General features: G+C 41.7%; 1 protein-coding gene across 1 annotated transcript; it reads left to right on the forward strand.

Moving 5' to 3' along the window:
• Positions 1–495: 495 nt before the first annotated feature.
• LOC115762399 (nephrin) lies at positions 496–24,266 on the forward strand. Its single transcript, XM_030704588.1, has 12 exons — positions 496–535; positions 18,947–19,456; positions 19,516–19,686; positions 19,754–20,044; positions 20,108–20,407; positions 20,472–20,762; positions 20,833–21,135; positions 21,202–21,486; positions 21,563–21,844; positions 21,913–22,715; positions 22,800–23,183; positions 23,415–24,266. The coding sequence occupies exons 1-12, from the start codon at positions 496–498 to the stop codon at positions 23,421–23,423; spliced, it is 3,669 nt and encodes a 1,222-aa protein (XP_030560448.1). The 3' UTR covers positions 23,424–24,266.
• The last annotated feature ends 2,097 nt before the right edge of the window (positions 24,267–26,363 follow it).

The following is a 26,363-nucleotide window of genomic DNA, read 5'->3' on the forward strand; positions in this document are numbered from 1 at the left end:
GTATCTGCGTTTAGTCTTCAACGGTCTGCGCGTTGTTTATGTACGTCGCGTGTCTCTAGCGTGTCGAGTGCAACAACGATTAAAACAAAACAAAGTCGAGTGGAAACGAGTTGGAAATTAACGACAAAGCACAAACAACTGAAAGCCGCTAAAAAGCATTTGCATGGCTTAAACACCTAAAAGGTTATTAAATTCAGTTTAACAGTTTGAATTAAATAACAAGCTTACGCTCAGTGTGTGTGTGTGAGTGTGCGTGTGTGTGTGTCTTTGTGTACTTCGTGTCTATTGCGCAAAATGTTTACCCAAATGCATGGCTCTAATGCATGGCCAAGCCTAAAACAGGCAGCCGCTTGCAACTAAACACAAAAGATACAAAGTATCTGCAACTGTAAACAGCTACAAAAAAATATAGAAAAAATTCCACGTGTTGAGCAACGCGGCCAATCAAATAGTTAAAAATCACAACAACAAATATACACATCAAACGGCGGCAAGATGCAGTTTTGGATAACTTTGACATTTGCATTGCTTTCGGGTAAGTTATTAAGCGAAGCGTCGCCTTATGTGCGCCAAAAAGTATCTCATAGATGCAGCGCTGCTGTCTATCTTTGTTTTTTTTGTATTATTTTGTATTTTGACCGCTGTGGACTGCGCACCAAAAAGTTCATGACATTTGACTGGGCTACGAAAAAAAAAACTAAAATACATACATATAAAATAGAAGATGAGTCTCAGACGCAGACGCAGACGCGGCAGCGCTTATCTTTCCATATGAATTGTGTGGCTCCGCAGACTCCGCGGATACACTCGCACATAACTCCTTTTGTCTGGCCTGTCTGGGACCGTTGCTGCTGCTGGTTTTTCTTCTGTTTGCTGTTGACATTTAAACACTTGTTTTTGCCTCCCGTCGCCGCTGCTGCCACTGCTGCTGCTGCTGCCACTGCTGACTGTGGTTTCTACTTCACAATACGAATACGTATAAAAATTGCTGTTTTTGTTTTTTGCTTTTCGTTGTTGTTGTTGTTGTTGGTATTTTTTTTTGGCCATAGCCAAGTGTTGCGCTAACACACGGCGCACTTGCCACCAACTCAGCAGCCACCCCCTCCTCTGCCATCGCGCTGCTGTTGCCCACGGGCTCGCTTTAAATGCAAAAGTTTTTCGTATAAATTTTTTCTCAGTTATTTTCCTCAACATTTTTGCAGCTTCAACTTCTGCTGCCGCTGCTTCTTCTTCCACTTCTTCATATTTTTTTTTGTTTTATTTTTATATTTTTACTTTTTTGCCACTGCTGCTGTTTATTTGATTTATGCGACATAATTCGAGGCGAACTTTGTGGCACACATAATTTAATTTTTGCCATCGCACTTTGTTGTTGCTATTGCCCGCTGCTGCAGGCTGCAGTCGGCAGGCTGCTCCTGTTTTTTTTTTTAATTATTTGCAATTTTGCATTTTTATTGTAAAGTCAGCCGCGCTTTTGTTGCCCAGCACTTTGTTTGACTGCTAATTGAAAACTATTTGCATAAAAAATGTAAAACATTTAACAAGTTTCACACAATTTGTGCATCGAATTTGTGCTTGGCCGTTACAAAGTTCTGTTTTTGATCCAATGCTAATGAATTGAGGCCAAACTCAGTCGCTGCATTGATGAAAACCCCGATGAAAATGTTTGGAAATCAAATTAAGAGTCTTAGATGTGATCGGTCCAACTGCTGTCATCGAGTCTTCGTTAACACAGTCCTAATGATTTTACACCACATGACGAATTTATTAGTGAGCATTGAGAATCTTTAATTAACGTGCTGTTAATAGAAGCTTTAAATAAATAAACGTGTATTTGCATTAACGATTCAAAGTGGCGCAAAGACAAAAAAAAGTATAGAAATAGATTTTGAGGGGGATTACCAGTCAATAATTTTATTAAAGATTTGCTTTGTTGCTGATAAAAAAAAGTTGTCAAATGTGCGAAACCAAAAAAAATGCAACAGAGACATTTAAAAGAGCCTCAATTTGATTGCCCAATATTCCCCCACTTTTCCCTTATAATTGCTATATCCCAGTTTGATTGCGCTTTATTACAAAATAACTGAGTTAATAAAGACGAAAAATCCATTAAGAGCAATTTGAAAAGATTTTTGACATAACGATTTTCGTACATATTCATTATGTGTACTTTCAAAATTGCTTAAATATTTTGTGGCACATCATTTTAATTTGGAACCTTCGTCAGGACAACAGTTTAAGGGGGGGCCCAGCAGTTGCAGTTGGCATCGTTATGACCGCAGCTCCAGTTGCTCGGGCTGTCGCTGGTTTTGGCGCACGCCCAGGGACATGGACATGAGCAGCAGGAGCAGCTGTCCCGGCATGTGGTCGTAGGCACCAGCTCCATTTGCACGCGTTCAAAATTAATACCAGTCAAGCTGCAAAAGGCAAACAAGCCAAACTGGCAAGCGGGCAAACTGGCAGGGCAGGCAAAAAACACAAAAACTCAAAAACACAAAATAAAAGTAGAGAAAAACCGGCAGGCAGGCTGTTAAAAAGAAATACACCTGCCCCAGAGCCCGCAATGGGGCAAGCAAAACACAGTTTGAGGCAGTCAAATTTTCAACATGTGTAGCAAGCGGCCAACCTACAAAAGACGGCACAAAAATTATGATTACGTTCATTTTTTTTCACTCGCTTTTTAGCACAACTAGAAAAATTGAGGATGTGGTTAAGCTCTGAAAGACGAGGCGGGAGCCGAGAGTCAGCGGGTGAGAGGGTGAGATAGAGTGAGAAGTTGAATAAAAAAAAAGTGTAGAATTTACAAATCTCTTTTGCCTACACACTCGTAAGCGCTGATAGGCAGCACCAGGGGATGACGGGGGGCAGATGGCGTACAGAGCTTTAAGCCAAATATGTAGGTTTATGCGATGTGTATGGATATGTGTGTATAAGTGTGTGCGAGTACGAGTATGCAGATGAACGTCCGACTTTACTATATAATCCCAGCGATTTACCTAGGCAAATTGAATTAAAGCTAAAACCTCGGCAAACGGACGGCCCTCGGCTCATAGCTGGACTTAGCACCGATTTGGCTTAAAGCCGTAACTTAAATCTGCGTTGGCATAAAACTTTTGACGCACTTGTCTAAAACTTGCGCCACCATCGTGTCTGTGTGTGGGTTATAATACGTAACCACTTTGCAGTGCATTGAACTGGTACCGGCTAAGCACTACGGCTAATCGGTGGGCAGCAGCAGCAGCTGCTAAGAGTCCCAGCCCGAGTACCAGCCCGAGAACTACGAGTACTTGTCCAGTGAGCCACTTGCTCTGATTAAAAAAACTGCTGCGAATTATGTTGAACAGGTTGTGGGTTGGGGCTGAGCGGAGCGGGAGCGGGCACGGGAGGAGGTTAGCAGACAGCCCACATATAAGAGTGCAGCATAGAACATTAAAAGCAGCATGAGCAGGGGCCGAAGGCGGGGGGCAGGTGGACCGGTACAAGACCTGAACTGACCGCAATTGCCTTAGCAAAATCTGGCTGTGCTCCACTTGGAACTGGCCCAAAACTTTTGTGTAATATTCTTACAGAGCTCTTAACCGATGCTCTGCATATGTCTGAGAGCTTCGAGTTTGCAGTGTTTCAATTATTTAAAGGGTTCCATTACTTTGTTTAGTTTAACTAATTAAAGTACTAAAATATTTTCCACTTTTAAGTCGATCAAATGAAGAGCTTTGTTAAAAGCATATTTTTAAACATTATTATTGAGGTTTATGTCTGATAACAACTGATTATTTTATTAATTTTTATCATCATTTTTATTTGTAATATTTATATTTTTTTTATTAAAACAACGTTTAAGTAAAATAACATAACATATCCAGCTTCGTATCCTCGGCAATTCTGTCAACATTTTATTTGCACTACATTTTTAGTTATTACCTGTCAAGTCAATTCATTTTAAATAAGTTTCATTTATGCTTGCATTTTAGGCTACTTTTGTCTATCTGTATCTGCAGCTGGATTCCTTTGGCTTATGTACCTTGTGCTAGTTATAAGTAAAAGCTATCTACAGATTATTCTGTCGCCATCCTTTCACAATTCTCTCATACGAGCATAGTTAAGTATTTGCCAGCTCATGCTGGGGCTGACGATTGCAACTTTCCCAGCAAATTCCAAAATGCTCTGAGCCGGGCCCATGCCCAGGTCCAGGCCCATGCTGAGGCTGAGGCATTTACCTAATAGACCTACCAACGTGTGCAACTTTGTTGAGGGTTTCGTCTGCTCCTGCTGCTGCTGCTGCTGCCCCCATCTCTCGTGTTGGATAATTACAACCCCTGTCTTACCTTCTTTTTTTTTTAAATGTCCATTTGTACAACTCACTCCCGGCTTTGACTTTGACTATTCGATGTTATCCAGCAACTTGGAGACCCGCACAAAATGCTGGTCATTTGTTTTTATGTAAATAAAATGCGCTTCCAAGTTGTTATTGCTGATGTTGTTTTTGTGCCTCTTGTTGCTGCTGGTGTTGTTGTTGTTCTTGTTGTTGGCTCATGCATATTTGCCTGTACTCAACGAGTCGCTCAGTCTGACACTCTTTTTATACAATATAAATTTATATATGTGTGTAGTTGTTGCTCCTGTTGTTGTTTTTCTGTGTTTCGCAAACATTTTCTGTTTGTGCCGCCTTTGGCTGGGGTTGGTCAAAAGCGCACAACATTTTCCTTTTTCGTCGTGTTTTCTGTGTGTGTGTGTGTGTAGTTGTTGTTGTTGTTGTCTTTTTTGCCAATTCACTTCCGCCACAGACTTTTGCCAGCAAAACGGCAACATCGAAAAAAATTAACACGACAAAAAAATATAATAATAACGAAAAGCAGCAGAAAATTGCTCGCAGCTTTGGTGCGTCTTTTGCTGTTGTTTTTGTTGTTTTTTTTTTTTTGTATTATTCTTTTGCTTACATTTTCTTTGTGCAATAAAAATAAATAACAGTTTATGAAAATTTGCCAAAATATCAACAGCAACATCAACATCAAGAGCAGCAGCAACAGCAACAACAACAGCAACAACAACAACAACAGCAAAAGCAACAAAGTGAAGTGACTTTTCCTGTTTTTTGGCGGCGGCTTTGGGAACGCGTTCTGCTTGGATTTTCATTCTATTGTAAAAAGCTTTTTCGTAGCTGCCCATTTAAAGGGCGTTGACAACAGTGAGGAGTGCAAACCCCCACTCTCCTTCTACTCTCTCGCCCCACCCCCCGCACCTTAGTACCAACTCCCACCCGCCCATTAAACACCCCTCATAGCAAATTTGTGCTAACGAGTTGTCGTCGTTCGTTTGGACTGCAAAAAAAGAAAGAAAATAAGGAAAACCTAGCTGAACTGAGCTCCGAATAGGCCCATATGCCCATCATGAACCGATGCTGCCAATGCTGTCTGATGTGCTTCTCCCCCTCCTTAGTGTTGTCTTTGTGCTAAATTGAACCAATTTTTTGTGTTTTTTATATAACTTTTTTTTTGCTTATTTTTTGTGTTTTTTAACTGCTATACGCTTTCATTTTGTTTGTTTTTGCATGCATGTGTGTGTGTGTGCGTATGTGTATTTGTATATTTATGCTTTATGTGCGCCCAGCGCTGCGCTTATTTTGCAGCACTTTGCGCGTCAAGTGAGTAAAAACCCGAGCAGAGCTCTACGAATGCGCTTTCAAAGCGTCGAGCTGTCTATGCATCTATTCATGCGTGCCGTGGCCCTCCAATCTCCCAACTGGGCCTATTTTCAAAGCACACACAAAACACATACACATGTGCATACACATGTACATGCATATGTTTTTTTCCTGCATATGTGTGAATTAGAGATGGGCACGTTCATATTATCGATATTGTTATTATGCGACCCTATTTTGCTGACTTTTATGGCTTTCACACGCTCGAAAAAAGAGAGCAAGAAAAACAATATGACGTTCACATTATTTTGAAAATTGCGCAAATGTCGATTTCTTTTTGTAAATTGGATATTTTACTTCATTTCGGTTTCCTTCAAATGATTTCATTCAATACAGCAAGCTCTAATATCTAATGAAATAAATTAATAGTAATAAAAAGGCAGCTCAGCTTGATCTTAGGCATAATATGTACCAAGCTTACCATGAGTCATGATTATTTTATACTCTATAGTAAAATGTGGCTCCCAAATACCAATTTTATATGTTTCTGTAGTCTAATACTTATTAGGCTGGACCTGCTCGAGTAAATATTTTTTTGTTGCTTATAACAACCAACAAACTATAACATATAAATTATCAGTGATTTTTTCAATCATTTGTTTGATGAAGAAACTGTAAATTGCAATTAAAGCAAATTTGGGATATTTGAAGTGTATTTATTTAGTACATTTTTTCGATTTGCCATCGCTTACAGCTATAGATTTATTTCTTACGCAATTAAATTAAACCGATTGTATTAAAAGTCTGTAAATAAGCATATTTTTGCAATGATACATATTTACTAACATTATTTTATGTGTTTATAAATGTTGCTTAATCACGATAATACCGAATCACATTTCTATTTGCACATCTCGAGCACAATGTCTATGCCTATCGAGCCGTGTTTATTTGTGTGTGCATGTTTGCAATTGCAGATTTGCAGCCAATGCACCAAGATTTCGAGTGGGAGTGGGAATGGGCGTGCGTGAGGTGTCTGTGGCACGGCACCTACAACGGTGATGGGAAGCTGTCGGCGACTCCAGCATACGTACATATATGCGCTCAGCGTCTCCAGCTGCATCTCCGTCTCCATCATCGTCGCTTGTCTGTCGTCAGCTGAAGCTGAAGTTGAAGCTGCGGCAACTGCGGTGGCAACTGGCGCGGCTCGTGGCTGCCACTGCCACTTGGTAACTGGTAGTCGGGGTGGCAGTTCGCGGCTGTTGCCATTGCATTTTCGGTCATTATTCAACGTCATTGCAATTTGGCGCTGCTGCCGCTGCCGCTGCCACTGAAGCTGCCGTTGCCGTTGCCGCTGTGGCAGTTTCAATGATGCATAATTTGTAGCGTTATATAAATGCAAGCTCTGTTGATATTTTTTATGCTAATTGCATGCAAGTAAAACTTAATACACCGCACACACACAAAGGCACTTACACACACAGACACACGGTTGGCTGTAATTATGTGCGCCGGCGAAAAAAGAAAGTTGACAGTTAGGTGGCGTCAACTGCAGCAAACAGCAAGAGCAACGGCAACGGCAACAGCAGCCGCAGCCAGAGCAAACAAGTTGCAACAGTTGCAGTTGTTGTTGCCGCTGCCTTCTGGTTGTTGCTGCAGTCGCTGGATATGACGGGCCACTCGTAACGAGCATATATGTATATATATGTATATATATATATATGTACACCTATAGCAACATGTGTACAGTTAGGTGTTTGCATCTGATATATGCAATTATGCATGACGCTCAGATCAATGCGATAAGGCAGTCGCAGCAACAGCAATATTCAGGAGAGAGCGACAACAACCAACACCTCAAAAAACAAAAACTACAACAGCAAAAAAAAAACGAAAAAAAGGAAACAGACGAAATAATAAACTTTCTGCAAAATATTGGGTTAAAGATCTGTAACGTGTGAAGTTGGCTGCGGATGTTGTTTATAGCGGTTTATAGCGGCAGCAACTGTAATTTATGGCAGAACGCGGAGGCAGGCCAAGCAGGTTGATGAAAAGCTGCGTGTGTGTCGCACTTTAAGCAGAATATGTGGGCGGAACATTATATACTCTTAATGCAATCATTTGCATATATAACTCCTATCTTTAAGATAAAGTTTTTGCCATCTGTTTTTGCACAATTTAATTGAATGCCATAAAATAACTTACGTTGTGGCCCCAGGCTAGTTTATTCTATGATCCAATAATAAATTCAGCACCAAAATCAACTTATTGCGGCCAATTTAAAATAACTGAAGGATGAGTGACTCCTTATCCGTCTGTACGCTTGCTGCCTGCAGCTAAATGCACCTCGCTGTGCAAGGCACTTCCCTCTAGGCACATCTAAGTATCCTGCTGGACTGCATGTATATAATAGGGGACAGCTATTTACAAATAAGTCAGAAATTCTGCTCCCATCCTAGAAATATACCTTCACAAAGTGCCATTAAAAGTGAATTAATATTTAAACTGCAGTTGTTTCTCTCACCTTTTAGTTGCCGACCTTAAACTAGTGTTAGTTGAGCAAGTTGACGAAGGAACTTGAAATAATTGGTAAAAACAACGCCGTTGGCCAATTAATTAAGTTTAGTACGCAGCATGACACAGCTTGTTGGCATATGCTGCTATAAAAGCTGCCATAAAAAACGCTTTAGGTACCAAATTACAAGTCAAGCGCTGACGGAAGCAGCCGTTAAAAGGCACTTAGTAGCGCTTTGGCAGCACCCAAAGTACCCCTCACCAATATGCTGCTGCTGCTACTACCGCTGCTGCTGCTGCTTTAAGGCAAACATAAAAATTCATTAGAAGCGCTTTCAATAAATTATCAAGCTGCATTAATATACGCTCGATGCGCACTTGAATATGCGCTATCAATGGTCATTAATCTGCTGGAGGAGGACGACGACGACAACGACAAACGTTCATGTTGACGAGCTCTGGTTCTTGATAGCCAGATACCCTACTCCAATGTATGTTACATCCTTTTGCCCTTAAACAAGCCAAATTGGCTATGCAAAATAGAAAAGAAAAATATGTGGTAGTATTTCAATTGCAGAGCTGCAAGTTCTATGCTCGATTGTTGTTTAAGTGTACGAGTATGTTTGCGTGCGCGCTCGTGTATGTTGTTCAAGTGCTGCCAATTAACAGGGCAGCCCTAGCAGCAGTGCGAATCGATATTTACTCAATTAATTTATTACTTCCGCCAGCAGCGACAGCAACGACAGCGCAAGCAGCAGCAGCGATTTTTCATTCATAAAAAAAGTCAGCTCGCAAAAGTTGGCCAACAAAAGCTGATGAAGCGTAGTCAGCGTCGCTGTCAGCGCCTAAGCGCGTCGTGCGAGTTTTCGAGTTTTCGAGTTTTCGAGTCACTCTCTGCCACAGGAAGCAATCATCGTGCTACAAGTCATATTAACTTACGTTGGGCGCACAAAAACAAAATAAAATAACCCGAACGATACCCCAGACCCCAGACTATAGCACGCAGAATCACAGCAAAAACAGAAGCTGAAGCGAGCCAGCTGGGCCGGTTCTAGCTACCACAGATCGCCGCTTCAAATGGAGTAGAGCTGGAGCGCTGGAACTGTGCCTGGATGGTCAGCATATGTTGTCCGACAACTTTGCGCATGCGAAAGTTGAGCTCCGAGTGCATGAAACTATCAATGAAGGAGGCCTCTTCGACTTTAACTTGTGCTTCCCAGGCCAGCTAAATGCGAGCAGGTGCAGCTCGCCCCGATACTTCAACACAAACGTGTACACACAAACGTGCTTAAACACACACACACACACACAAATTTCATAATGATGGATGGCTATGAGTTGTCTGTTTTGCTTGAGTGTGTGTGCGACGCGCCTAAGCCGGTTTTGGACAACAGCAGTTGTCGGTGTCTCTTTCCCCTCCACTGCCTCAATTAAACTGCCAGAAAGACCTGGCCGAAAACCCACAAAAGTGTACGTTAACTGTGTCCCAAACAAAAATAAAAATAAGAAAATCAACAAAACTGAAATAATATAATAAACAACATAAATAAAAAATTGAATTAATAACAAGACGCGACAATGTGAAAATTGTTAAACGTCTTGTTTTTTTTTTCAATTTGCTTTTGCAATTACCAAGAATAACTGCAAGAGTTAACAACAAGCATAATAAGTAATGTCCAATATTGGGTCAAATTGAATAGTAATTGAAAATTAACCAAATATGGACATAAATAGCTGTGGGAAAATGACAAAGTTCTTAAAGTTTGTTTGATGAATTGAAACTTTTTTAGAAAATGCAGGAGTAAAAAATATGCTCTTAAATAGTTATTTTTATTTTATGGAGAGGGTTTCAGATAATATAGAAATAAATAAAAATACAGTATGTAAAAATAATTGGAGTAAAACCCTTGAAAAAAAAAGTAATTATTAATAAAAAAGGAATTAAACATTCAAGCTAAAAATATTTAAAAAATATTAAAAAATGTATACAGACATTCTAAGCTATAAATATAAATAGAAGTTTCACTACTTACAAAGCTGTATTTGGGTTAAGGTGTATCAGTAGGAGTTTTTATATTAAAGTGCCTAAATAATTAATAACTGACTGCTCCTACGCATCGTGACTGAAACAATCTTTTTTAAGTTAGTAACTGTTTAACATTAGCAACAAGCAGATAAACAACAGCAGCAACAACAACAATAACGACAGAAGCAGCAACAGAGGCAAGTTGGCTCTTGGCTTTTGGCTGCGTGTTAATTTTGACAAATGAACATTTTGGTTGGCGGGCATGTGGAGCATTATTCCCACCCGGCTTGTCTATAATTTACAAATTCAGACTAAACAGCGGACTGCGGCGGCTTTGCTTAATTATGGCTTCCATCGCTGACTGGCCTTTGTCTTGTCTCTTGTCTTGGCCTCAAACTAATCAGCTTGGAGCCATTAATCTGACCAGTGTGCCCGTGTTTCATGTTGCAGTGCGAGCGTATCTTTTGGCCATGGTGTCGCTTGATTATCTAACATTTGACTGCGGTCCGAAGACAGTTGTTATGCTCGAGCAGTTTTCAAAACGCCGTCAGATAACTTGAATTTCTGGACCGACGCGCTTGACTGGCTGTGTTCAGTTCTTAGACCAAGCGACGTTTGGGCTTAGATTAAAAATGAAATGGTTATTTTTATATATACCATATATTGCGCCTTTAAATAAAAGATATAAAATCTATGGACATCACCCGCATTTGTTCACGCGCACCAACATGCATAAAGCTTAAAACTTAATGAATACATCCTTGAAAATATAAATAGGTAATACGAGCATTTTGGTCTGCAATCAGACAGCCATTAAACTTTTTAAAAACAAACGAGCTGGCTTCTATAAAGCTGAAAACAAACAATCCCACAGTTAAAAAGTTTAAATCTGTATACATAAATAATATGAAACAAAAAGGCAAGCACAATACTCGAAAATAAACTAAAAAACTTTTCAACAGACCCGCAAACTCATTCATGGATTCTACGTGAGCGTGCGGGTACAAGGCAATAAAAATACAAAAATAATACAACATAAAAATCAAATGGAATTGCATACATAATATTTGCATATACTTATTTATAGTTGATTTAGTGAGTAAAAAAGAAGAGTCACAGGCTTAAATATGCAATGGAGTGAGATAGTTCCGAATCCCATAAATTTAAATAGTGTGCTTAAAATTTTATTAATTCAGCATTTTTTTGCAGTCCTATTAAATTGAAACACACGCGACTTTTAAAATTAAGCTAAATGCAATATTGTATAATTACCAGAATTTGTTGATTTTCAAAATTGATACGAAAAAAGAACAAGCTTTGAATTTACGATTCTGATATTTTCTTAATTTTGTTTATTAATTTACAAATTTTATGCACATTTTTTATGCTTTTTGTATGTTAAGCAGTTTCCTACAAAAATTTGCTTTGTGTTATGCGATTATTTATGAAGGCTAACATTTTGTTTATTAACCAAAATTTATTTGACACATTTTATAATCTATGACTTGTTTTAAATATATATTGTTATCAAGAGTTGAGTTAAATGCCTTTTTATTATAATTTGAGCGTTAACTTTGTTTATACAGTGAAGTTTTAAATACTTCTAACCCAGTTACAGGCTAAGCTCATTTCTAAGTCTCACACTTAGACGTCTACAAAGTTCAGCACGTCAATAAAAACAGCAAAAATATGTAGTTTGACCTTTTGGCGAGACAGACAGGCAGACACACAGCTCGGCAAGTCAAGACATTCAGAAAAGCGAGAGAAAAATATATAATACAAAGCCAGCGGGCCAATTGGGCCCAGACATTATAATTATGCAGCTGCCACATACACCAGCCAGCAGCAACAACAGTAATGGCAACGGCAACTGCAACAGCCAAGTGTGGCATGCAATGGCTTCGTGTCTTGGCATTTGGCAAACGACAAGTGCAGCCGTCGATCGCTGCCAGAGCTGTCGATCCGGCGTCCGTCGATCCGCCAATTCGCAGAGCGCATTAAACTAAGCCGGGCAAAAAAGTCAAAGCCAGGTGCGTGCTCTGGGTGCCTGAGACAGAGCGACCAGTTCACTGTAGATACATAGCCTAAGCTAGAGCTGTAGCGTTAGCTGGAGCTACGCTTCAAACAGCCGCTCGCATTGGCCAGTTAAATTAAAATTCAGTTTGATATGCGCTACAGCTCAGAGCCCCGACGCGCCGGTCTTTCGGTAGGGGATTGTGTGTCCGTCACTGCCGGCCCACGTCTTTGTCGTCTTTGTGAGCCATTCATATGGCGGTTGCCATTCATAAACCCGTATTTGAGGCACGTAGGCTGTGGCGACGGTTCAGTTAGTTAGTGGCACTCGAACTGGTTTTCTAAGCCGTGGCTAGCGCTAAATGTTAATTTTGATTTCTTTATGAGTATATGTTATGTATGAATATGTGTATTGCTGTACCATTTTGAAATGGCCGAGCTCGCTAGATTTCTTATTCAAACACCCTACAGCGCTGTGGGTTGTGTCAATGGAACAGCTGCCGCTCGGCGGCTCTGCGTCTCTGAGGGTGTGTGGGAGTGTGGGCTTAGCTTAAAGACCGGTAGTCTTGCTGTTAAGAACCAAAGTTAACACGTTAAAAGCAACGCCAACCCTCGCCGAAGCTTTGCTGTACTTACCACAACAACAACAAAAAAACCGACAAAAAATTGTATTTAATTTGCCTGCCACAGAGTACAACAACAGCAACAACAACAGGATTAAGGACAAGAAGTGCCACAAACTTTGCCCATTTGCATACAAACACCCAGCCAAGTTTTACGAGCGCACTAAATAATATTTTGTTGCATATTTTTAGGCATCGGCGCTTCTTGCTCATTGCTATATTGTTCCAACTTTCTTTTCTATATGTATATATTTTCACTGACTAATTTATTTTCATAGACTGCCGACGCAGCTTTCTTATATTATTATCTTCTTTTTTTTTTTTTTTGGTTCTGGCCTAGGTGTTGTCTATGATTTTTATGCTTGCCCAAAATTTATGACTAATAAAATTTGTCAATTTTTTTTCAAAAATACATTTTTTCCCTCCGACGGCTCTGCGGGATGTGTGGGTGTTAAAGATCTTTAGCCCACGCATCTGCGACAACAACAACAAGATTGCTTGGACGGGCTTTGACAACCGGACGAACGTATAAACCAACGAATGTTTTGTTGAGTGGCTTACAGTCATAAAATCATCAATCTATTACAGCTCTTTGTTATTTTATTATGAAAAAAAGAGAAATAAACAACAACAACAACAAAATACGGCAAAATTGGTTTGTATTTCGTTTTGTTATTTTTTCGGATCTTCCGAATGCTGTTAAATTTGGTTTCAAAAGTGTTGTTTAGCTTTAGTGTTTTTTTTTTTTTTTTTGTCTCACTAATGCAAATATTCATATGTATTTTTATATTTTTGATAAAGTTTACGAGCTCCATTTGCTGCTTATATGGTATGGGTTTTAAAATTTCGAATTCATGTTTAACAATTTAGGTGCTTAGCCAAAAATTTTTGCATTTAAAATGTGAGTTGAACAGAATTCTGTTCCAAATGCCAGACTTAATTTACTAATTGCCTCGCCCGCATGGGCCTGCCGCAAAATACTTTCAATTTTCAAAACAATTTTTCGTGCTGCGGTCGAACAGAGACAACACCAAAAATAGAATGGATGAAATAAAACAGAAAGTATTTTGTTGCATATTTAAAAAATAGTTGACAGCCGCAGAGTTCAAAAGGGGCAATAATTTTTATTAATTAATTAAGGATGAAAGCGCCGGTTAACATTGAGCATAGAGCAGCGGGAACAGTAGCAGCAGCAGCAGCCGGGTGCACATCTTCTTCGTTCCAGTCTCCAATTCATGTTCATCTAAAATGCTCATGAAGCAGAAAATAATTAATGTTAATGCTATGGCTGGCTGGGTTACTTGGCCCTGTTCCTCTGTTCCTCTTCCTGCCCCTTAACGGGCACTGGCCTGCCCCGAGAATGGCGCTCTAATTTGTGCAGACCGCAAAGTTCATAGCAAATTAGTTGATTAGTTTAACGTCGCTGCCAAAGAGCCTGTCCGTTTTTGGCTGGCAGACGGAGAGAGGGGTACGGGTAGTGGAAGGGTGTCGCTGGTGTGTGTGTGTGTGTAACCATTTGATATGGCTGGTCACATTTGTTCAGCTGCAAATTTTATAATTCAATCAGTGCACACAAACACACACAGACAAACAAACAGACAGACAGACAGACAGTCAGACAGACTTGGTAATGCGGCAATTTGTGTGAAATTTACCAAAAGCTTCGCAGGCTCAGAGAGGCGGCAGGAGAAAGTGACTGAGAGATAGAGCGGGAGAGAGGGAAGGAGACCAATTCCGGGAACCCCATTGCCATTGCCATTGAGAATGTTATTGTGGGCTGTGCGAATCGCGTGAGTCAAATGCGTTTTATTTTGAATTTATTAAGCGTGCCCAAGGCGAACATTAAATGCTCGCTCCGTGACACTGGGGAAGGACTGAGGCTGGGCAGAGCCATAAAGATAGCCGAGAGCACAGACAATAAAAGAGAATATTGAAATCGACGGGCAAGTGAATATGAAAGATGAAGTCTGGATAAAGGGTGCTGGCAATTTTGTTATTGAAAAGATGAAAAACAAGTTCAAAGCGAATCAATATAGGAAAATGAGTATATTTGTTTATGCATAGAAGAATAAATACGCAAGCCAACGTATCTTTCATAAATGTTTCAATTGATTTAATACTTTTGTTATGTATTGACATCAAGTCAACAAATAATCTCACGCTTTTTCAATAATAAATATTTGCCATTTGAAACGCGTATCCGAAAAATACAACACATGATTATTAATATTGTTACAATGTGATGACGTTGATATTCTAGTCAAAGAAACCAGTTTGCCTGCGCTACGAAGATTGATAGACGACTGCCATGCGGGCTGGGATTTATGATTAAAAAACTATTTTAAATATCACAACATGCTGTGAAATTTGAGCATCTATTTGTGGCCACACAATTCGATTAAATTAGCAATAAGCTCTAGAAATAACTAAGCATCTTGTGCTGCAAATAAAATAATACGATTCTTGAGATTTAGCTACAATGCGCTACCTTCCATGTCCTTATGGTTAAACAAAACCAGCTTGGAGGAAAATGATCCAACAATCTGTTGGCCAAAGCGGCTCAGCATCGAGTGCACACCATTTACTTAGCTGCTTTTCAAATTATAAGCCTTTCCACATATCCGCGCGCGGTGAGGAGAGCTCCTGCTGGTGCTGCTGCTGTGTGGTGTGGTGAGCTCTAAGCCACATGTTGAAAATAATTGTCATGGCTACCCAGAAATCCTTTGCGCAGCTCCATTTAAAACAATTCCAAACACTTTGTGGGCGCTTAACATAGCTGACAACAAATTTGACACCAAAGCCGCTTTAATCAATATAATAAAAGACATTTGTTAAATTAACAAAACGCGCCACGAAAAACAACAGCAACAACAACAACAAAAACATTGAAAAAAAGGAAGAAATTTTAATTAAATTTATAACGCAAAGCCGCAAAGAGCGCCTAGAAGCTCTATGGCAAAGATTTATGTGACCGTTAATTTTGTCAAAGTCATTCGTGCTGTTGTTGTTCCTGTGGTTGTTGCTGCTGTGCTTGTTCATGTTGTTGCTGACTGTGTGCACGCTAAGTGTCCTGACGCAAAAAGGAGTGCGAGAAAAAACCTCACCGGATTTCCTGTGATATGCCACAATATTTTCCATTAACGCACTGAAGTTGCAGGCAAACACAGCAAACCGAAAACAGAAACAGCGGCAAAACTGGAAACTGGTCTTGATAAGACAGCAGCAACAGCATCAGCAGCAGCAACATCAGCAGCAGCAGCAGAAAGAAACAAGACAAAAATAAAAACAACAACGGACAACAGACGGCGAGGGAAAAAAAAAAACAAAAGCATTGAGCAAAATGTGCGTTGGTCCAGAGTACGAGAATAGAAGAGTAGCAGTTCCCCGAGCCGGGTTCAGGTTTAGGTCCAGGCCACTTCAGTATGGATTGTCTGTGGACAGCAACATCGCTCGGTCTCTGTTGCACACGTTGTTGGCCTGCTGCCTGCCTGCTGTGCGACAGTCGCTGGCTTTATATGAGTTAATGACTTGTAGATAGTTTAACTTACAAAGCAGAGAGGCGTGGAGTACAGTGCACATAAGGTTGGCGCCCGAGCAGGGACTGTGCGAGCAAGGGGTTGCGCTGCTGACCATTAGTGCGACATCCGGCGTTGCGCTTCGCTTGCCATTGCCACACGTAGACGTAGTCCATGCTCAAAACTATTAGCAAGCTTTGCGCCTAGGCCAGCTCACACACTCACTTAACTTGTGGCCGAGTTCGAGACGGAGTCACAGGATCGCCATTGGCAGAGGCATCGGCAGCGTTATAGGCATCGGCATCGGCATCATCAACATCGGCTGGCATGGAACGGTTTTGCGGTTAAGCTGTTAGTTTAGTTTGCGTACAATTTGTGGGCCCAGTTGACAATTACAGCCACTTGGAAGAGCATTTGAGAACCGACTGCTGACTGCTGACTCCTTGCGCCCCGACCTCCGACAACCAGACACTGGCCACTGGCCACTGGCCACCGGCCAGAACGCATGAATGAAATGGTAAACCGGTTTACTTTAGCCACCTTCTGTTCGTCTTTCATTTACTTCACTTTGCAGCCTGTGTTTTCTTTTTTATTTTCTGAACTGTGCTCTGCCAGTGCTTCCTACTGTCACACTTCAAGGATTTCTTTGTTGGCCATCCTGCCTTGCATATGTGTGACAATTACCCATTGCTTATTCTCTTGCATGTGCCAAGGTATACATATACAAATGTATAAGTACATATGTATATGCAAGAGGGGTTGGGGGGCACCTCGTAATGACACTAAATGAGTTGTAGCCAACCGGAGACGGGGCCTGGGCTTGGCCTCTGTTTTTCTCGTCGTTGTTGTTGTCGTTGTCGTTGTCATTGTCATCGCAAAACCTGTCAAGTTGTGCAGTTTTGTAGTTGCTGTTGCTGTTACTGTTGTTGCTGTTGTTGGTTAATTGCCGCAGGAAATGTTGCAGTTGGTCAACTGTCTCTCTTGGTCTTTGGTCTTAATTGCTTGAACTTTGGGCCAAGTTAATGCGGCCCAATGCAAATTGAAGCGCGCCCCCAACACCAAGAATAACGAATGACTAACTTGCAACTGCGGGTGGTCGCTGCATTGCGTTTCCGTTGTTACCAAATCATATCCAATGGATAGCTCTATTTTATGCAGATGTGTATACATATATATATAAATATATATATATATATATATACATATATTGATTTGTAGTTCATTTCGTGCCCAAGTCCAACGGAAATCGAGCTCGTTTCAAGACCGTGCAGCCTCGGCCCGGCTGTTGTGTACGACAAATAATCAATTAATCCATTGATGAAGTCCACGACAGCGACGTTTATTTGTTGAACCATTTGTAGGCACGTCTCACGCAGCGCTTGGATGTTTGCCTTTGCTGGTTCCTGTCCCGCACAGTGGCACAAAAACTATGCAATCAATTATACATATTTTTATAAAAACACATTGTCTTTTTTTTTAACCAGTTTAATTTAGCTTTGGCTTGTCTGGGAATTGAATTATATGGAATGGAACTAATTGAACTTGTTTTGATTGGCAGTCAAGTTTCAAATAAGCTGAGAATTATGTGTTGCTTTCTGAATGTTAATTAATAGCAGTAGCTAAATGCCAATTTGAAATATGGAGCGACTTAAATTGATTTAAAAATGAGATGCTAGTTGGGAAATAAAAATGTCATTAGAGATATGTGGAACTGAATATTAATTTAACCTTCATCGTTGGCTTTCATTAGCACTTTTTATACATTAATAAATGAGTAATGCTTATGAGCTGCCTTATATTATATCCTAAGATTGGAGTTTGAATGTTTGAGTCCCTTAGGCAACTCATCTAACCGGAGCTCCTACTTTATTTGATAAATTTAATATAGTTTTCTAGATCTTAGCTTTTGCAAAGTTTGACAAGAATTTTCTTCAGCCCTCCGTACAAGTTTGTAGATTGCTCTAATGCTGATTAGGTCGACGACAACACACACTCACACACGGACACACTCGAACACAGACACAGCTAAGTAGTCGGTTCAATTTGGTATCGAACGTGGCCTGCTCTTTTCTTTAAGACATTTTAATGCTAATGAGCCGCAAGCTGGAGACCTACATCGTTTCGGTGTGGGTTGATATAGCGACACACAGACTGGCAACGGGCAGACCATGATGAAGACTGAGACACAGACGGACGGGCGGACAGACATGTCCATGTCTCAATGACAGTCTGAAAGTGCCCTGACACATACACCTACACACATGGGAGCCATGTGTGTGCGAAACAAATAAAAAAAAAAAAAAAAAACAAGAAAAAAAAAAACAAGAAAAAATAAAATAAAAGTTGTTCCAAATTAGTGAGATGTGACTGGGCTGCGTCGTTGGGTCTTACGCTTAAGTAATGGTTATTTTATGTGTGGGCTGCGAAAAGTAGGTAACTGTAACGGTGACTGTGACTGTGGCTGTGACTGGGCCGTGTGACAGGTCGATTCGTCGATTGCGTTGCCAATTGAACTATGTGCTCGCTGCCGCCTGCTGCAGTTGCCAACTACGTGCGCAATTGTCGAACGTGCCGATTAACAATATGCGAATTTCCTCTTTTTCTTTTCTCCCAGTTGGCTTCACCTGCAGTGCCCAGGTAGTCACCCCATCGGCCGCCTCACCCGCTGTGCAAAAGTTCCGCGTTACCCCTCACGATCTACAAATACTGGAGGGCACAGATACGCTGATGCGCTGTGAGGTGTCCTCGCGCGCAGGGAAGGTTCAATGGACAAAGGATGGCTTCGCGTTAGGATTCTCAGCAGTAATTCCCGGTTTTCCGCGCTACTCGGTGTTGGTGGATGCCGCCCATGGCATATATAATTTGCAAATTAAGAACGCCACGCTCGAGGACGATGCTGAGTACCAGTGCCAGGTGGGCCCGGCCGCTGGCAACCAGGCCATTCGCGCCAATGCCAAACTCAGCATTGTGGCAGCACCCAGCAGCATTTCCATTGATGGCTATGCACGCAACGCCAAGGTGGAGGTCATCGAGAGTCAAAACCTAACGCTACAGTGCATCACGGAGAATGCTAATCCGGCGGCAGAGATTGTCTGGTATCAGGGCGAGACGCCGATGACTTTGGGTAAGGTTATAGCTCTAGCATGTCTATTTCGCGATGTCTAACTTGGCTGCCTCCTGCAGCGCCCATTGTCTCAATAAATCAAACATCGGCCAAGCGTTTCCGCACCAGCTCCACGTTGCATTTGCAGCCGCGTTCTGACGATGACTACAAGGAATTCTCCTGCGAGGCGCGACACAAGGCGCTGCCTCCGGATGTGCCGATGCGCGCTCAAGTACAGCTCTCTGTGCTATGTAAGTCCTGAAACCCCTAAATTGTATTCGCCAGCAACTAAGTCTTCCTTCCACCACATCCAATCAGACCCACCTGGCCCGCCATTCTTTGAGGGCTACAGCCAAGGTGAGACTTTGCGTCGTGGCCAGGAGGTTCAAATCGCTTGTCGCAGTCGTGGTGGCAATCCTCCAGCACAGTTGGTTTGGTATCGCAATGGCGAGGTTATCAATTCACCGCAACGCACGTCGGGTCGCCTCTCGGAAAATGTGTACAAATTCACGGCCAATGCATCGGATAATGGCGCCAATTTGGTCTGCGAGGCTAAAAACCTGCTGTCCAATACTCCGTTGCGTGCCGAACTTAATCTCACAGTCCTATGTAAGTTGCGCAGATTAGCCATAAGTCCCCAGTTGCCTGTAACGCCAAGCTCCTTCTATACAGACGCACCGAAGGATGTTTTCCTGAGCGGCGCTACCCATGCAAAAGTCGGCGACGCTGTGCAGTTGAACTGCGTGACAGCTCCCTCCAATCCTCCAGCGCGCATCAGCTGGTCCATGAATGGGCGTCCATTGAGTAACAGCACTTACAAGACGACAATCAGCGCTGATGGTGGCTGGGTGAGCAGCTCCAACATAACCTTGAATATCGATTCTCAGAGTCGGACCTTCATCACCGTTTGTCATGCGCTCAACGCGGAGCTCTCTCAGAATGTTGTGGGTTCGCACACGGTGAATGTTTTGTGTAAGTGGATCAGGAACCTAGGGTCAGTTACTCGCAGTTTGCTTTAGCCGCTTCTGTTCCACAGATCCTCCCTCGCCGCCTCTACTGACCGGCTACAACGATGGTGACATTCTCATCTCCGGTTCGATTCTAAAACTGCAATGCAGCTCCGCTGGTGGCAATCCACCTCCCGCTTTGCAATGGTACAAGAACGATAAGCGCCTGAATGCCGCTTCGAAGGTGACCGATAACAAAATCAGCTCGGAGCTGTCGTTGCTGGTGAATGCCTCCGATAACAATGCCATCTACAAATGTGAGGTTCAAAATGCGGCTATCGAGATACCATTATTCGCCACAAAGACTCTCGGCGTACACTGTAAGTAATTCGACTGACTCAAGCCTTCTGGGCTGGTTCCTCATCTACTGTGATTGCTTTGCCCATTTAGTTCCACCGGAGACAGTCAAAATAAGTGTTGCCCCCAAGAACCTAGTGCCCGGCATTCGAGCCAAACTCATTTGTGATTCCAGCTCGAGCAATCCACCCGCGAAAATCAGCTGGTGGAAGGATGGCATACCAGTGGAAGGACTCAATCTGGCCAATAGGCCTGGTCTCTGGGGCGGTTCGGTGTCCACACTGGAGATGCACGTGAACATTACCCAAGATCTCGATGGCTCCATCTATACCTGTCAAAGTCACAACGAAGTGCTGCAGCGCAGCGTTCACGAGACCATCAGCCTGGACATACTCTGTAAGTGCCTCCCAGCAATCCAATGACGATATATCTCATCTGAATAGCCACCTCTATCGCGAATAGTTCCTCCCAAGTTCGACGTTGCTCAGATTACCAGCTTTGTGGGCGTGGAAGGCGCACCACTACAAGTGGAACTACATGCCAGTGGTAATCCCATGTCCATTAGCTATACCTGGACAAAGGACGGTCTGCCCATTAGCAGCAACCCCTTGAGCGGCCAGCGTTTGATATCTGATGGACCTCGTCTCAATATAAGTCGCCTGAGCCGCAACGACGCAGGAGTCTATGTGTGCGAGGCACTCAACACACAAGGCACAGCCATGCTGGAGATTCAAGTGATTGTAGAATGTAAGTAGTCATATGGTAGCCGTAGCCAAGGCGACCTCGATAAGTTGGCCAGTTGCTGATTTTGCTCTTCAATTAGATGCACCCATTATTACCTCTGTCACGGAGGGTCAAAGCTTTGCATCTGGCGCACAGGCTGTCCTAGCCTGTCAAGTGCAAGCCCGTCCACTGGAAGCAGCCCATGTGCGTTGGTCACGACCCGGCTACGATTTATCCACACGCACCACTTCCACCTTTGAGAACAACACCGCACTATTGCACATTGATAATGTTCAGCGTGGGGATATTGGCAATTTCACTTGCACTGTGGACAATCAACGTGGACCGGCAGCCTCAAAGAGTGTTGTCCTTGTCGTACAGAGTAAGTAGCAGAGCATCTCTTGTGCAATCCTCGATAGCAGTTAACATCGAATACCTTATTGGTTGCAGCATCCCCCGAGATTGATCACTCGCCCGGCTACACCCGCTTTGCAGCTCGTTTGGGCGTTCGGGCACAGCTCATTTGCCGTGCTTTGGCCTCGCCACAGCCCAGTTTCATTTGGCGTCGCCATGGCAAGGATCTCAAGATGCAGCGACGCAACAAATTCACGAGCGTGGAGCGCCAGGTGGATCCGCTGCACTTTGAATCCGCTTTGCTTGTGGAGAGTACCTCGGCGGATGACTATGGACAGTACGAGTGTGTGGTGCGTAATTCAATGGGTCAGGCCAGTACAACTCTGGAGTTTAGTAAGCCCACGCGACCGGATACGCCTCTGCAGCTTCGGGTGGGCAATATCAGCGATACGAGCGTAGAGCTGATGTGGACACCTGGCTTTGACGGCGGCATGCAGGTGTATTATCGAGTGCGCTTCAAGCAGCAGGGTGAGGATAAATACAAGTACATGGATGCCAAGGTAGGCCAACAAAACATCACGCTGGAGGGTCTAAAGCCCGGCGGCACTTACTTCTACTCTGTGATGGCGCACAATGAGGCAGGCGGCAGCAAATTTCTGCCGGACATCAAGCTCACGCTAAGCAAGGGCTCTCAGCCGCATTCTGCGGAGTATACCGAAAAGGATGAGTTGCCCAATGTCATGATCATTGGCATTACTTCCGCGGCCATGGTGCTGTTGGTGTTGAATGCTGCACTTGTAGCCTGGTTTGTTATACGGCGGCAGAATAAGACACAAGGCGAAACGGAGCCCAGCAATGATGATGCCTACTCTAAGGATGACAATCAGTCTGTCTATAAGGTAAATGGGCTACAGCTAATAGCAAATATTGAACTGCAGACTGATTGGACTAATCCTAACCAGCTGCCCATCACTGCATTGCAGGCGGACGTGCAAAAGAAGGCGGCCGCTTCCACATATCTCGTCGAGAACGTGGACATCATACAGTCCACGGCATATCCACCCAAATACCAGGAGAGCTCTATGTGCACGCCACCCTATCCGCTGTGCAATCCAGATTTCACGCGCACCCTGCCCAATCCCAAGCGGCATAGTCAACGCAACAGCGCAACGGGCCTGATTGAGGGCATGCCCATGCGCGCCAAGGATGATCACATGTTGATCTCCAATGGCCTGTATATACCATCTCCATCGCCTGCCTCCTCGTTGGTCATCAAGGGCAGCTACATATCATCGCCATCACCGGCGCCGCCAGCCGACGGCTCCTACTTCAATATGAGCGACAAATACATGTCCTATCCACCAGTGGTAAGTTTAAGATTTCATTTAAAATAGCTAATAGTTAGTTACAGAAAAGGGACTGTTTCTTTTCTATTATTTTCATTTAATAGAGCTAGATATAATGGCTCTTGTCTCGTTAAAAATAATTAAAATTGTTTACACTCATTGGTGGATTTTAGGTTTTTTATATTGGATTATTATACTTAATAACCATTTTCTTTCGCTTTTCTCCCTAATTCTGATTAATTGATTCGACAGACCTACTAAACCATGCAGCACGTCAAAGACGAAAGACAACAAACACCAGCCAAACCCAGCTGGACTGATTGACATAACACATCACAAAACAAAGCCAACACCAAAATTAGAAACAACACCAACAACGGATACATAATGAAATTGAGACAGAGTCAATTTCAGTCAATATGAGTTTTTGTTGATGCTTTTTGCTAGGGTTTGGTTGTTGCTGTTGCAAGTTTTTTGTTTTCTGTTTATAATTATTACTAAATGACGTTGATTATTATGGAGCGCAAATGGAGGAAACATGTTGAATGTATTTTGAGAAAAGACATTTGCATGCGGCGCTCGAAGGCTGTGATAAGTACCTGTATCCAAGGCTCTCCACTCCACTCCAACCGACTCGAAACGACACGACTCGGCCAACCGCATCATGATACCCAGCACGCACATCAAAACTTGGATCCACATCAATCAATCGAAGCGATGCCGATGCCGATGGCGATGCCGATGCCAATGGCAATGGATTAGCCTTTGGGGCAGGTGCGCAACCCACTCTACAAATGCTTGCCCCCTCTCATCATCAACCAACAACCGACGAACAACAACAAATACAACAACAACAACGACAAGAGACGAAATAGAAGAAGAAGAATAAGCAGCAGCATTAGTGGATACAAAACAACACTCAAATATTAATTTGTAGGCATTTTTCTTGATATTAAGTAGTAGCAATTACGATTTTTAGCATTTAGCGTAAATATTAACGAGTCTGTTGAGTCGTGACTCATTCTCATTAGCAGTTGTTCAAGTTTAAGCTCTAGACATACCAATATCTCTATATACCTTCTTATAAGCCCAATAGGCGTAACGATTTTCAAAACACAAAAAAAAAAAATATTATAAAAATAAAGAAAAACAAACGATTCGAAATCACAATAAAACAGAAGAAAATCGTTAAGCGTATTTCAATTATAAAACTATTTTTAAGCGCGACTTTCGTTAGTTTTAAGAGCCAATTTAAAATAGTATAAGTACATACACATATACAAACACAAACATATATATGATATACCATATTTACACAAATCTAACGACTTTTTATCATGCATGACAATAAAATATATACATGATAAAATATGCGTAAACGCGCAAGCGCCAAAAATTATGTTAAATAAAAAACAGAAAAGGGAAATACTAACGCGAAAATTAAATAAAGTGTTAATTAAACTTAGATTTCAGATCTTTGCATTTAAACAAGATAGCATGTGTACTATATGAAATCAAATTTAAATAAATTATATATGTATGTAATTAATGAAATTAATATTTAAAATATTTCACATCAAAGAAAAAAAATACAAAAATTGAAAAAAATTACAAAAAAAAAAAATCACCCACAACAAATTTTTGTAACTTCAAACAAAAGTATTTGAATAAATAACTTACAAATTTTTAAAAATTAAAATTCTACATATTCCTTCAACCAACTTATTTATAGGATTTCTGTGGATGCCCGCTTGATACTTAACGCCCACGAATGGCCGCCTAGCCACCTGCTTCATTATGCCACATGATTCGGCCGCAGAGCTCAAATTTGTCTATTACCATCAATCAGCGCTTGGCTTTGTTCATTATTCTTGTGCCACCATTTTTGCTGTGGGCTCTGTTAGGTAGGCGTGCCGGCTTACACCTTAAATGCTGCCTAATTGTTTTTGGGGCTAGACTTAACGGCGTCGGCTTTTTGCTTAGAAATTTTATTAATTAATAGCATCGCTGTTTCGCTTAATTAATGACACATTTAATAATATTTATTTCTTAATTTATGGCGGCTGCATTAGCGGATCATAGAATTAGTCTGGGCCAGCTTTCACTGCCCCCAGAATTAAGTCATTTGCATACGATGTTGTCTACGCTAAGAGCATGTATTTATATGAAAATCTATCTCTATATATAAAATTTTTTGTCCTGACTGACTGACCGACTGATTGACTGATTGGTGATTTATGTACAGCCCAAGCCGTAATAGCAAGGATTCTCTAGTTACCTTATGTGATAAAGTGGCGTGTTATGTCGGGGTTTCGGGAAATTCCTCCCGCATGTGTAAAAAAGCGCGAACAAGTTTTGTATGAAGCTTTTGGGCTTACCATCCGATCAGCCTTAAACTCATTTTCTAAGATCGTTGTCAACGTTTATCTGATGGGTGTTGTGCACTTTTTAAGAAATCTATCCCTTCTTTGTTGAAATGGTGTGAACGTGACTCCGCTCATGTGACGTTTCGCGCTCAAATTTATATCTAAGGATCTATACTCCTACTCATTTGAGTCGTGTTTAACATTTTTCACAAAATCAAAGCTTCCTCGGTGAAAATGTTATCAAAGTTCTACATGAGAATTTAATGAATACGTGTTTCAGCGATTTGGGACATTTCACCCGCATCAGATCTTTGAGAGAATTTAACTTATACGTGCCACGGGCAAGTATTCCCGCTGGTATATATATAAATATGACTGTTTGTTCTGACTGATTGACAAACCGGTTGACAGACTGGTGATCGCCGCACAGCACGAAGTTAAATTTATTTGCAATGGTTAACCTTTATGCAAACTCCACTCGGAAATATGAAAAATCCATGAAAAAAGGTTGAAGTTTTTTTGGCTTATGATTCGATTTATATGCGATGGTATGTTTTATCATATCAGAAGCAGACAAAAGTTATTTTACTTTTTTAAAATTTCCCTGCTGCGCAACAAATTAAAAAACGTATTTTTTTATGAATTCAAATTAAACTTCCATGTTATGAAATAGTCTCTAGTAATAATAGTTATTGGCAATCTAATAAACATTATATCTGCTCATATTCCCATTATAATGTGTTCTTTTGCATTTGCTCTCTCTGTCTCTCTCTCTCTACTTTATAAGCTGCTTTAGTAATGTGTTTCCCTCCTACTAAAAGATGACATAAAAAAA

This window comes from Drosophila novamexicana, unplaced genomic scaffold, assembly GCF_003285875.2.
Source record: "Drosophila novamexicana strain 15010-1031.04,08,12 unplaced genomic scaffold, DnovRS2.1 tig00000008-arrow-pilon, whole genome shotgun sequence".
Taxonomy (NCBI): domain Eukaryota; kingdom Metazoa; phylum Arthropoda; class Insecta; order Diptera; family Drosophilidae; genus Drosophila; species Drosophila novamexicana.

What these genes read in the sequence shown, in the direction of transcription:
- LOC115762399 (XM_030704588.1), top strand. Translation starts at nt 496, where the DNA reads ATGCAGTTTTGGATAACTTTGACATTTGCATTGCTTTCGG. An exon ending in GACATTTGCATTGCTTTCGG is followed by an intron (nt 536 to 18,946) that starts GTAAGTTATTAA and finishes CTTTTCTCCCAG; the next exon opens with TTGGCTTCACCTGCAGTGCC. An exon ending in ACTTAATCTCACAGTCCTAT is followed by an intron (nt 20,045 to 20,107) that starts GTAAGTTGCGCA and finishes CCTTCTATACAG; the next exon opens with ACGCACCGAAGGATGTTTTC.